Here is a 12,777-nt window from a genome sequence, read left to right on the forward strand (position 1 = left end):
TGTATGCCTTTTATTAATGAGATTTCTGTAAAAAGTAACTAAAATTCCGTGTAAACTACTTCACATTTCAGCACTTAAAATTATACTTGTTTTACTTCCAAAAATTCCTTATTATTTCATGCGCATCAAACACTTCAACACATCATCTGGGCCACAAAACCAATATATATATATAAGTTAGATCAGGTAATCTAGACTCGAAAATTGCTTTTCTGAATTCTTAACAGAAATGACAGAATAGCTTAATTTTATAACTTGTCAATATTTACGGCTTCAAAAAGAAAGGCTCTTACCTTGAGAAACAAGGCTCCCTTGGAAGCCAAGGAGTCCGTTCCTTTTCCATTGGGGTAACAGTGATAGGCAGCATCCATAACAGGATAGCGGCTGGCAAAAAGGAGACCACTGTTCACAAACTTAAAGCTACAGCAGGCATGGCAGCTGTAGACCCCAACATCATAGACAATGTATTCAAAATAGTGATGAAGCTGCTCTTTCAATTTCTCTGCAGCTCTTTTGTCAAACACTTCCTGCAAACACAGAAAGTCCAAGTTGGCAGGGAAGAAAGCAGAGATCTCGTGATCAAAGGTCTCATCTGTATGTTTCTTTTTTCGCACTGAAGTCTTCTTCATGACCGAAGCCTTGTAGAGGAGCTTGTTGTTAACAGTGCTTTGGTCCACCGTGCCGTCTCCAACACGAACCTTAACTAGTGACTCTCTTGAGGCTGAGTAGCTGTCTAAGCTCCCAGAATCTCCTTCCTTCTGTTTGTGGTTTGGTGTTTTTGAGATCTCTGCATCACCTTCCAGCGAGTGCTCTGCGGGGCCACCAGCGTTAGCCTGCCCATTGACGGTTTCTGTTTCTATGTCTGACATGTGGCCGTTATCCTCTCCGTTTATGCGGACGATGCAAGTGTTTTCCTCTCCTTCATTTGGCTCTCCATTTCCACCTTTATCTTCTCTGCTATCCTCGCTGTTGTTCGAGCCAGAGTTGTCTCCTTTATACTCCATTGATGTTGTCCTTTTGATGCCAACATTAACAGTACGATTAGTGCTATCTCCACCCTGGGGGGAAACCAAGCTGCTAAAACTTGCTGCACTGATGGATGTGTTGGTAGGAGAATCTATATATATTTTGATCTGTGGTCTGCTTGCCCCATTTCGGATCCTCCGGCCAATCTCCTTAGCCCTAGCCTGTGTATTGAAAACATTATTAAATCTTGCCAGAGAATCTGGCAGCAGACAAACATTGGCACTGCCAAAGCAGAAGCTTTTCCCATTCCCTGCAGCCTTCCATTCAGTGAGCAGTGTGGCTCCATTGGCATGGCTCTTGTCTTCTAGTCTGGAGTAGATGTATGGCCTCCTGGCTGACTGGAGCGGGGACCACAACAAGAAGCCTATCAGAGCAAAAGGAAGAGAGGCTACCAACAGCGCCAAGTAGATGGGAGTGGTAATAATGATGCAAAGTGCATGAAAATAGCATGGATCGTCTGCTCTTTGACGTTTTTCATAGGTGGTTGGAACAAAAGAGGCCACAAGCCTATCTGCAAACCAATAACATGGGAAAATTAGGCCCCAGGAAAAGGAATGCAGAACTGACAGAAAGCTGTTGGGAAATGGGGAAGTGTATAAAACCATTGCAACTTAATTATGACAACACTTCAGGGCCTACTACATGATGTCACTGTGTCAAACATCCATAACAACACTGGCAGAGGGTTGAGGAAACAAGGTCCAGTCAGGAGTTTGTTTCTTCCAGTAAGAGTCAATAAGAAAACTGTAAGAGCACCATTTCACTGTGTTGGAGTAAAAAGAAAAGAAGGCCACTGTTTTCGTTTGGCTTTTTGGCATTTGTATTTGTCACAGGATGTCATTGTTCACTGGAGGCTGCCATAATGAAACACTCCAGAGGCAAAGAGAAAATCTGTAAAAACAAGACACAAAACACATATAACAGTTACTAAAAGTTTAAAGCAGGTTTGCTCATGCTGATTTTGCCTTCATAATATTTCCCGGTTTTGTTTAAATTAATATTTTTGACAGTCTTTTACAGATCATCCATCTAGATCAACTCCAAATACAAGAGACTGGTATTTCGGCAAATTAAATCCAAACATCAGCCACTTAATGCACATGACAAATGCTGTCATGGAAGACATTTCTACTACAAAGTTCAAGCCTTACGTTCAGAAATATATGTTGGACACTTTAATATTCATTTATTTATATTAGCAGCTTTCAAATCTTCACAAATGGCATGAAGCAGCTATCTTTAGGCATCTAGTATTTTATCACTGAAGTTAAATGTACTTGAATTGCCAAGGCCTTTAACAGAAGAAAAAAAAAAAAGGCAATGCAATGAAGGTATAATGGCAAAGGCACCTTGTATTCAAGAGCAAAACCCATGCTTACTAAGAAATGGTTTGCTTTGCTGCACTTCAAAACAAAATGGGTTGACTTATATTAATTACAACACCCTTCTTATGGTTAAAAATGGCTTCAAATTTTTAATTTTCACTTTATTAAAAACAGTACATCAAACTGCTTTGCTTTAATATTTAGGTATTTAATACTCATAATTTAATTCAAGCTGTAGATCAATTTCACTGCAACAGCCCACAAAAAAATCTTAAGAAGATTTCCTATAAAAGACTTCTTACATATTCTATGATTCTATATGGTGCATGCTTAAGCAAAATATGAAGTCATCACAGTTGATACTATTTGTAAATTTCAATTTTCAGCTTTGAATAAAACAACACTAATTGAATATATAAAACAAGAAATTTCCTCTGAAGACAGAGCATGTCTTTGAAAGGTTGTCTTACCAGTTGTGAATTTCCTATCTGGAGAATTTATCAAATGTCATCATTAAAAAGGACACAAAATGGTAAAGACTTTGTATGTACTTTGTATGTACAGCTTATTAATCTTATTATTTAATCTTAACTTATAGTAAGTTGAGGTTTTATCACAGGTTTTGATAATAGGAAATTTAAATGATTTTTTAATAAACACTCCTGTAAATCAAACCTTATCAGCCTTGACAACGGTATCACCAATGAATATGATATCACTCTCTGCAAACTGAAATTGTGATTCTACCCAGTAAGAACAAGAAATGGAAAGAATGGAAATAAGTAAAGCAAAGCAATCAGGTCACTTATCAGCACTCTAAAGAAGTATAAAAGTAAGTGAGAAGGTTAGAAAAGGAGTTTTACAATGAATTAATCTCTTCATCAGCAAAGCTATATAACTGATGAAGGCAGAACGCCCATTTATAATATTTCAAGTTTAAACCTAGAATGTAAATAATATTGAGCAGTACTGAATAAAAAACATTCAACAAGTAAGAAAGAGGATGTAATTGGACCACACTTCAAAACTCTTCTTTAATTTTGACATCTTAGATAAAAATTACAGAAGAATATTTATTGGCATAAATTCAGTTAAAATTTGGGACTCCTGGAAAGCGAAACTTAGGGAAATAGTAGGTTGATGCATATTTTAAATATTCTGCAGGGCACACACTAACTGGACATTTCTATTTCTATTTCACAACAAGTAAAACAATGATACAGAATACAGAAGAGAGAAAGGAGAGTTTTACAAAGCAACAGTGCCTCAATATCAAAATAAAAATGCAATTCTTCAATTTTCTATCACCATTTAGATTTTTGCTTCTCCAAACCAAGCCCTTGCAACTGATTTACATTCCTCCTGGCAGCATGCTTTTAACTGAGGCACGCATGCAATACCACACTGCCTACTCAGAGTATACTATACAGGTCAGAAGTGATAAATAAGGCATTAAAATACATAGCTTAGCTAGCTCTCTTTTTACCACACACATTTTTGTTTATTAATAATAAGAAAATTTTCTTCACCCTAAATTCATGATAAGTAGGACTGAGCGTAGTCATAGCACATCAGATCTGCAGACATACATTTTTAGTAGGCACCTTGGATAAAAAGAGAATTTTATTAAAGAAACAGATGAGATAGCTCGTAACAAAAGACAGGAATCAATCCTAAAATACAATGAGAAAAATCAGGTTGGGTGGGAACAAGATTATGAAAGCCTTTGAAAGTGAAACCAAGTAACTGGTACCCAAATACTACAGAGAAGCAAAGTAACAGCTCGCAGCCAATTGCAACTGCTAGTGCTAGGGCAGTCAGCTATGTTTACTGCGATACATGGTCCTGTTTGTTTGTTTGTTTGTTTGTTTGTTTTTGCCCTGATGGTGCAATTTCCATGGAAATTGCAGAAGCTGAATTAAGGAAGATATTTTTTTCTTTGTTAGCTTAGCAAAACTTTCAGTTCTATACGTTATGTTTGAGTGTAAATAAATGAATGATAGGAAAGTACCAAATAACAAACATTTGGCATTTACTACTGGCCAAAGGCATTTTGGGATGTTGATAATGGGCGGAAACCTAGCAAGTCTGTTTTCCTGAAGGATTTTTAGGACTCTTCAGTATGACTCTCTCAAAAGACACTCTGGCATCTACAAATGATATGTTAAAAGATAACTTTAACCCTGTCCAATTACGTTATTACTGTTAGACAAGAAAAACTGTGAAGAAGTTATTCTCCTTGATGCTTAAAATGCTTTATAAAATCCACATTGATTTACATAATCACTCCACAGACTAGAAAGATTCGTCTTTACCGCAGCCCCAAGGATAAAGGGAACACTGTGGTTTAGGGTATGTGAAGTAAGGATGGACTGCAGACCTGGTACCGGATATTTCAACTTTCAGGCTAATGAACTTTATGGTAAAAAGTGACATTATACTCTGCAACCCCACTGCAATTTGACCTTTACTATTCTAAAAGTCACGTGCCAGAAGGACATGCAGAAGTACAACAGATTCATAACAATTTGTCTAATTAGGTCTTCTACAGATAAATATTTTCTTAAGTGTATGATGACAGGGTGTTACAGCTCCTAGGGCGACATGATGCCAAGTGACAGTTTTGTAAATAGAGCAGTCAACACCCGCGCAGCGGTGTGGTGAAGTAGAGACCAAGCCCAGATAACTCATGCAGGTTCTGTTACAGACTGCAGTATCAGTAAGTTACAAGATAAACAGCTGTCCAGCAACCCATAAAATGTTCAATTAAAATGGCTTCACAAAAGCCACATTATGGGAACATAGTAAATCTAAGAGACTCATGTTTCCTGCAGATAAAACATACTATCATATGTATTAGTTAAAAAGGAAGAAAAATGAATGTAATGAGAAATCCTTTCACTGGATAGAATCATGCAGCAAGTACCATAAAGCAAACTGGTTAAGACTGAAGTCTGTTTCAAAAACATTTAGCAAGAATGTAATTCCTTGTAAACAGTAAGGACTGAATGATGGCTCAAGACAGCATGGTGACTCCTACCCTTCCCGTGCCTTAAACAAGGACGGTACCTGTGAAAATCGTGGAAGATTGGCTGGATGGTTTTTGACCAGGTGCCAGCTACATTCACGGCTGGCCCAGTTGAACTGGGGAGGCAATAGGGAGCTGAGTGCACGGATGCATTCTATCATTTTTTTTCTCTATGAGTTCTAGTAGTATTCTCACAAGTAATGGTACAAAACTAGAAAAACTCTGGCACCAGAGCAAATTTTAAAACATGATAGTTGGAGAAAAGGAAGGAGGGAATCGTGATCTGGATGTCCTTTCATTTTTACATATTGCAGACAGAAGACATCAGCACATCAGGGCCCTAATTAAAAAACACTCTGCTTGGAAGTAAAATAGTATTCTAATTTATTAATTTTATAGATGAAGGAAATCGCACAATTTGCCAAAGCTCTGTTACAGAATTACTGGCACACATGAACAGGAACTTAGTTTCCTACTCAGCTCTTAGCTGCAAAACCATATGTGTGCTATTGCCCCAAAGCAACCCAAAAAGGACAAGGAAGAGGCATAAGAGACACATTTTTCATGTCTGCAAGATCTTAAAGGCTGGTAGAAAGGCACCATGCGAGTCAGCTGCAACTTGGAAAACATGACGTCAGTAACATCTCTCCTAATGCAATGATGGAGCCCAGAGCTAAAGTGCCTAATTCCTTGTGATGATGGGTATTACTTGGTAATCCAATGCTTTATGCATAGGGGCTTGAGAGATTAAGGGAGAATTTAAGATACTGCAATGAAACAGATATTTTTATATGCTACAAAGAAGTAAACAGCAGTCTTGCTTTGTTGTTTTTATTATTTTCTAAGTGTTTGAAGGCTAAAAAAAGACTTTATTTAATTTTTTTTTATGATGCCAATATAGAACATTTCAACTTCAGTGATAAAGACAACAGGTGGAAAGGTTTCAAAGATTTTTATGATTATAATTATGCCCAGAAGTGCACTAGAGACATCATAGATCAAGAGATGTTCCTAGCTCCAAAGTAGCTTACAAACTAGATAAAGGACAATATGCGTCGTCAGATGATAGAGAATGAGAAGAAAAACAAAGGCTGCAATAATGAGGTTATGCGGACAGTCTAGAAATGGGCAGAAAGTTTTTAACTTCATTTTTCTTAGAAAATGAACACTTTCAAATTCAGACAATTCAAATTTCTTCAAATTTGCTGTTAGTACCTCAACTAGTTTTAAAATACATGTGAATAACTGCAAGAAGATAGGTTTAACAAATTAAATGGCTGAACTTTGTAACTGATTTGGAAAGTTGCTCTGGGGGTGCTGTTTTTATTCATGAACTGTTTACATAAATTCATTAAAATGTGTTTTTCTGGAATCCTGACAATTGCTTGATCTTCAAGGAAAGCTGTACCAATACATTTCTAAAATTGGATTCTAGAAAAACAGATTGTTTAGAATGTGTTATATTTTTTTTTTAGTTTTACTTCATTATTGTCAATTGGTTGTTATTTGAATAGAGAAATATAGCTTACAACAATGCTATCGCTACATCACGCAAAACTGCAAAATTCAGTGTTTGACAGTGAGAATAGGCAAGATAAAGACCCGTGCCTGTTTGCTTTTCCACGTCTCTTCAGCATCACAGCAAATACAGGTCATAGGGAAATCAAAATCAGAACTCCCACACAGCTTGGAGGAAACAGACCAAAACAGAGAACTGAGTGATCCCCACTCACCCACTAAGGCTCTTGTCATTCCTTATTAGACCCACCACAGCCTCATCTCTGCTTTCCTCTATGGTCTTGTCTGCTTTTGCTCTCCCCAGACTTCTTAAACTCTCTCTCTCTTCATTTACATTCTCTTTCTAATTATTATGCATGCTTTTACATGGGGTTTAAAAAAGGCAAAATGCACGTGAATTGTTGTCTATGCTTGATTGCATAACTGTCATTAGAGATGCAGCTCTCTCAAGGTGCTAATGGCTCTAATGGAGATGCTTTCTTTTTCCCTTGTGGTCACTTCACAGCCTGATGTTTTAACTAAAATCCTGTTGATTTAACAGGATTTTAACTGATTTTAACTAAAGTCCTCACTCTTCGATGCAGTTCAGGATGTACATTAAAGGGAATTTTAGCAGCACTTATTGGCTCACCTTAACTTCCACTTAAATCAATATGTTACAGCTTATGAAACTTTTAGTAAAAACTTAGCGAAAATGTGGTTTTGCTTTGACATGAGAATCTGAACTCGGTCCATTGCGGATGCTGATGAATAAAGCAGTATGCATTCAACCCAAGGATTTGTCAGAAGAAGAAGGAGAAGGGAAGAAGGTATTTTAGCAGGCTTGCCATTGCAACGTTGATTTACTAGTTTTTGCTTAAACTTTCTTCCTTCTTTCTAAAGAAGGTAATCAAGCATTTCCTGGCTACTCTGCACCTCGTCTCTTTTGTGTCTAAAAGCTGCCATCAGGCAAACAGCCACTACAAATAAGGTGTCTAGCTTAATTGAAATAACCTGTAAAAATAAAGTATTAAGTGTGAATTTACATGTCTCATTAAATGTCAGCAGTGTCAGCAGTTAAGTACATGTTTGCAAGAAAAAGAAACCAACAATCCCCAACAGTTCACAGAACCTGCGAACCTGCTAAAGCCTCTGGCATACTTAGTAAGGAGCAGGGTACATGCAAGCTCTATTCAAAAAAACCCCCCCCCGGGGGGGGGGGGCGCTGTGTTTTCAAATAGAGCTTTTGGAACATTTACTAAAGATATAGAAGCTGTACATTTAAGCATCTAAGGAGCTGTTAATCACAGCCTTAGTAGTATAAGGGACCTGAAAAAAGCTTGACCTGAGGAAGCCAACTGACTTCTCAGAAATCAGCTCTTGTATAGCAGTCTACCTGATGGGCTGAACTGGCAGCAACAGAAGTAGCTCTTGTCAACTGTTACCTGCATACAACCAGTGGGAGGAAATAATCCTGCTCATTTGACAGAAGATTGACTGTGGCTGGCCTCCTGCTTAGAGACCTCAGCAGAGAAACCAAGCTTCATACTAGCATGGTATCCTGTGTACCTCCTATGCCCAGATGGGAGTTTCTCTACCACCGAGCTGAAAATCTGCTTGTGATCAGACTGCAAAACTTGCTCTGTAGTGCGGCATGGCAACGCATTCTCTTCTGCGAAAGCAAGTCATCTCAGTGCAGTAGTCCCAGATTACATTGCCAGGCCAAAAAGCATGCTCACGCACCTTCTGCTACCTAAATTAAATGGGATTAGGTTTTATACTTAAAATAGAAAGTCAACTACATCAGTGTATGGGAACACATATCTAAACAAATATAGCTGATTGAGAAATATTACATTTTGTCCCTTTTTCAATTCAAAATGGGTAGAAAATTGGAGCTGAATTGGATATTGTAGAAGACAACCAGCATTTATATTCCTGAGAGCAACCTGGATTCCCACCTACCCCAACAGATGTTACTTGCTTAAAACTTACTTTTGGAGTCATAAGTGCAGACAGGACACATCATATCTTATAAGCATATAAGAAACATGTTTGTTTGTTTGTTTTTATGTGGATAAACTGCAATCCCAACAATGAACAGACAATCAGGGTGTCTACACAAAGCTATACACTGACTTTACTAACGAATCCCAGCAGGCCTGACCCAAAGCCAGAAAACCTCAGCAATCCAATCCCAAATTCTAAGTTGCACCTCCAAACCTTTGTGCATTCTGTCACTTGAGGGTGAGTGCGCCAATACCAGACTGAGCACAGGCTGACTCCTGAGGTGCTGTGTGGAACGTTGTCATAGGGCACTCAGTTCTGCTTCACTGCAGGCGTAAAGATTCTTCTTAAAATCTGGACTGCAGAAACTTTTGACAGTTATTTTGGTTTCAGTGGAAATGGAAGCAGACACACCTTTTATGCAGCATTAAAGGTGCATATGCAGCATTAAATTTTATGCATGCCACTAATGGACCCAGATGCCTAAGGCAGTAACTAGTGCCAGCTGTAACCAGCAAGAACATTACTTTAAAACGCAAACTTAAGTGTGTCATTTGAGTAACTCAGGACTTCACACACACACAAAATCATAACCAGCAAAACCACCTCTTTTCTTATAGGAGACAATCACCTGTTTCCAAATTACTAGTTCGTATTTATGGCCTTAGGAGCCTGTAAGAAGTAGAATCAACAGCATATCCACTAATGGTTGAAAAATAACAGCAAACACTTCCTACAACTTGAAGTTTTCCGGAAAACCTTGTTATCAGGCAAGAATTAGACAAATGAATTCATCTGACCACTTGGTGATCTCACTCAGTACCTGGAAAGTTAAACACTCTCTATTTTGAGACCTTATTTGGTGTACTTCGGTAGTGAGACAACTGCAGCATACAAATGCATGAATCTGTGACACTAAGCTCTGTTTATATAATAGAAATGGAATGGACTCTATTTACAAAATCACCTTTTGGTGTGCTTTAGCCTCGTATTTTATAGGAGCTGGCATAATTCAATAATGGCTAAATAAATCTGATCTTTGTAGATGGTTTGTTTAACAAATCTTACTGAGATGAAACGATATTAGCTTTGGCTGCCCAAGAAAAAAATTGAGATAAAATTTTTCCTACTCATCTTTCACCATCTAAAACCTACAGAGGCCTAACTACAGCGGTGTCTAGCGTGCATAAATTGTCAGGGGTATGTGCTGCCTCTAAAACAAAAAGCTGTTCTTTCTCAAGCAGCACTTTAAGCCTTCAGGCTTCTGGTTAGTCCAATATGGCTCATCAGATAGAATTATAAAGTAATCAATTTTCCCCCCAGTGGCTATTTTTATACTGTCAAAGTTGTTCTTACCAGCTGGCAAAGAAAAGTTACTTTAGCCTACAGTAAGTCCAACACAAATCCATGCTAATAAGTATCTGTTCTAAAAAAAGCTCACCTAGAATTCTCAGAATAGTTTATAAAGGAAATTAAAATACAATACAACTAAATTAAAACACAGACATCCCTATGAAGAAAAATTAAAGTTTATTTGTTCATGTTCTACATACGGAAAGTTGAAAAAACAGAGTATTTGTATCTTAAGCAAATTTTCACAGAAAGCCTGCGATTAGACCCCTTAACTAATGCTTTCCTGCTCTACTGACAAAGTCGTATTTCCTCAGGATTCAGAGATCTAATTGTATGGTGGATAGTCATAAAAGAATCAGCGTTAGTCAAAACTCAACAAATACTGAATTGTCCTCCAAAAACCTGTTACTTTATCCGCCTTTCTGACAAAATGCAAGAATACTCTACAAGAATTCCAACTCAAGGGTTTTTTAAAGCTTAAATAGTTTTGAAATACATAACAAAAAGCACCAACCTTTCTCAAGCACTTAAATATAAATGTTAAATATAAATCTATTAAAATTCTGTTTCAAAACAAATTTTTAAAAAACAGGACTCTACACCTGACTTTTTGAATATGGTCCAAATTCCAGCAAAAATATTTTTACTTATCTGTAAATCTACTTCACTGTAATATACTGTTAGACTGAGGCGCGCCAATCCTCTCACGCTTTCATTTCATGTTACAGAGTAAGAAATACTGTTAGCAATGATTGTTTTTAAATATCCCATCCGATAAGTTTGTACTTTGTCTAAGAGAACACGTTCATTTCTTGTTGCCTTTACATAAAGCACAAATAAATTTTGCTCAGATATTCCAAAGCTATTCATCTCTCAAGTGCTTATGAATAAAATATTTAAATCCACAAGATCTATTTGGTGATTTGTGTTAAAGCCACTCCTAAGCAGAGAGCGGATTTTTCACAAGTTTATTGGAGGAAGCTTCACTCCCTGCTATAGCTGCAAAACACATCATGGAATAGTAGCACAGAGCTGGTTCAACTGTTCCCTGCCTACAGTAGACTAATATGCCACTGTACGTCACACTGGGTACCTCGGGAAGAGCAGTAAGTTGTACCTAGGTAGGACACATGCCATGAATCCACTTAGCATCCACCTAGATAACTCTGCTTCTACACATTTGTAGCGACACTCCGCAGCAATTTTTAAATGTTATTTGTCACCACAATACTATTTTTTGAAAAATAAAATAAAATATTCTAGGCACACAAGAAGGCAAAACAGAAGGACTCCGATATGTTTCCCACTCATCCTAAAACTTACTTACTTTTTATTAAGCATTGGGTAATACAGAAGATGCTGATCCTTCCTCTTTGCCTTCTGAGACATCCTGACAAGCTGGGAAACATGCTCACCATGTCCTGGACACCTTACTGGTAAAGCACAGGAAGCCGTGTTCAGTCACAAAGCAGCCTTTGAAGTCTCCTAACGCTGACTGACAAGAAGTGGGCTCCTGGCACTCTCCACTGAATTGTCTAAAACTCTCCCATATTTTCTGTTGGCAGAACACGTCCCAGCTCATGCCAGGATGCTTCCAGCCTTCCAGGGTCCATGTTTCTGAGATTCCTACTCATATGCTTCAATGTGCTTTTGTGCGTTGGTTGGTGAGGATTTGGTAGAACAAATTGGAAGTAATATTTAAAGGGGGTGGGAATCTTATCTTGGAGCAAAAATATTTTAAGAATAAAGGGAAATCTAATTTTTGGAGCATAGGCAAAATGGTGCTTAATCCATACCACACCCTAAAACAACAAAATTGTGTTGTTGTTACTCAGACAGGTGCAATTTTACACGTTTAGAATAGAAACGAGAATCTGTACTACATATGAAATGTCCTATCACTTCTACCTCTAACTGGAGATTAGCATAAAAGAATTAAAAACACAAACAAAACAAAAAACCACAAGATTTTAAAAGCAAAGAGTAATGAACTAGTGAGACTGAAGAGGTACTCTGTTTACACATATCTGCATACAAAGCTCACCTTACTTTCTATGGACTTTTACATTCTCCTGAAAAATATGGTAACTGTTTATGTTTTTTCCGTTATTAAATGCAGTTGTAAAGACCAGGACAACCTACAGATCCTTCATTTTACACCTTCCACTGCCTTTTTTTTTTTTTAATTACTCTTGCAACGATGAAATCAACAATTTTTCTCCACCCAGAATGAGCAGGAGGGACAGGGTGCTTTATTTAGATATTTAAGAGGAACCCCTGCAGTGTTCTTGTATGATCGCCAGCAGACGATGTGCATCAGATGCCTCTTTCAGCCATCAGCGGAAGAAAAAAAAAGTTTAAATATTTAATAGGCTTTCTAAAATTTCTTCCGAGTCAAACTATCACAAGACTTTTGTTGTTCCTGAAAGCAAAATGTTTAATTGAAATAGCTGTTACTTAATAAATCGCCAGAGGCTGTGTGCACAAATGCACAGTATTTCCAGTTTGTACATGTAATAAAACTTTTGAGAATCAGAAGTC

At 37.6% G+C, this 12,777-nt stretch overlaps 1 protein-coding gene across 3 annotated transcripts in view; it reads right to left on the reverse strand.

The window, feature by feature from the left end:
* SMPD3 (sphingomyelin phosphodiesterase 3) overlaps positions 1–12,777 on the reverse strand; it is a 118,595-nt gene that overhangs the window by 34,548 nt on the left and 71,270 nt on the right. For all 3 annotated transcript variants that reach the window (XM_035336550.1, XM_035336551.1, XM_035336552.1), the window contains one exon: positions 294–1,917. In XM_035336550.1, the coding sequence (XP_035192441.1) occupies positions 294–1,631 (1,338 nt within the window). In that variant the 5' untranslated portion in view covers positions 1,632–1,917. The remainder of the gene's footprint in view (positions 1–293; positions 1,918–12,777) is intronic.

Source organism: Oxyura jamaicensis, chromosome 11 (genome assembly GCF_011077185.1).
Source record: "Oxyura jamaicensis isolate SHBP4307 breed ruddy duck chromosome 11, BPBGC_Ojam_1.0, whole genome shotgun sequence".
Classification (NCBI taxonomy): domain Eukaryota; kingdom Metazoa; phylum Chordata; class Aves; order Anseriformes; family Anatidae; genus Oxyura; species Oxyura jamaicensis.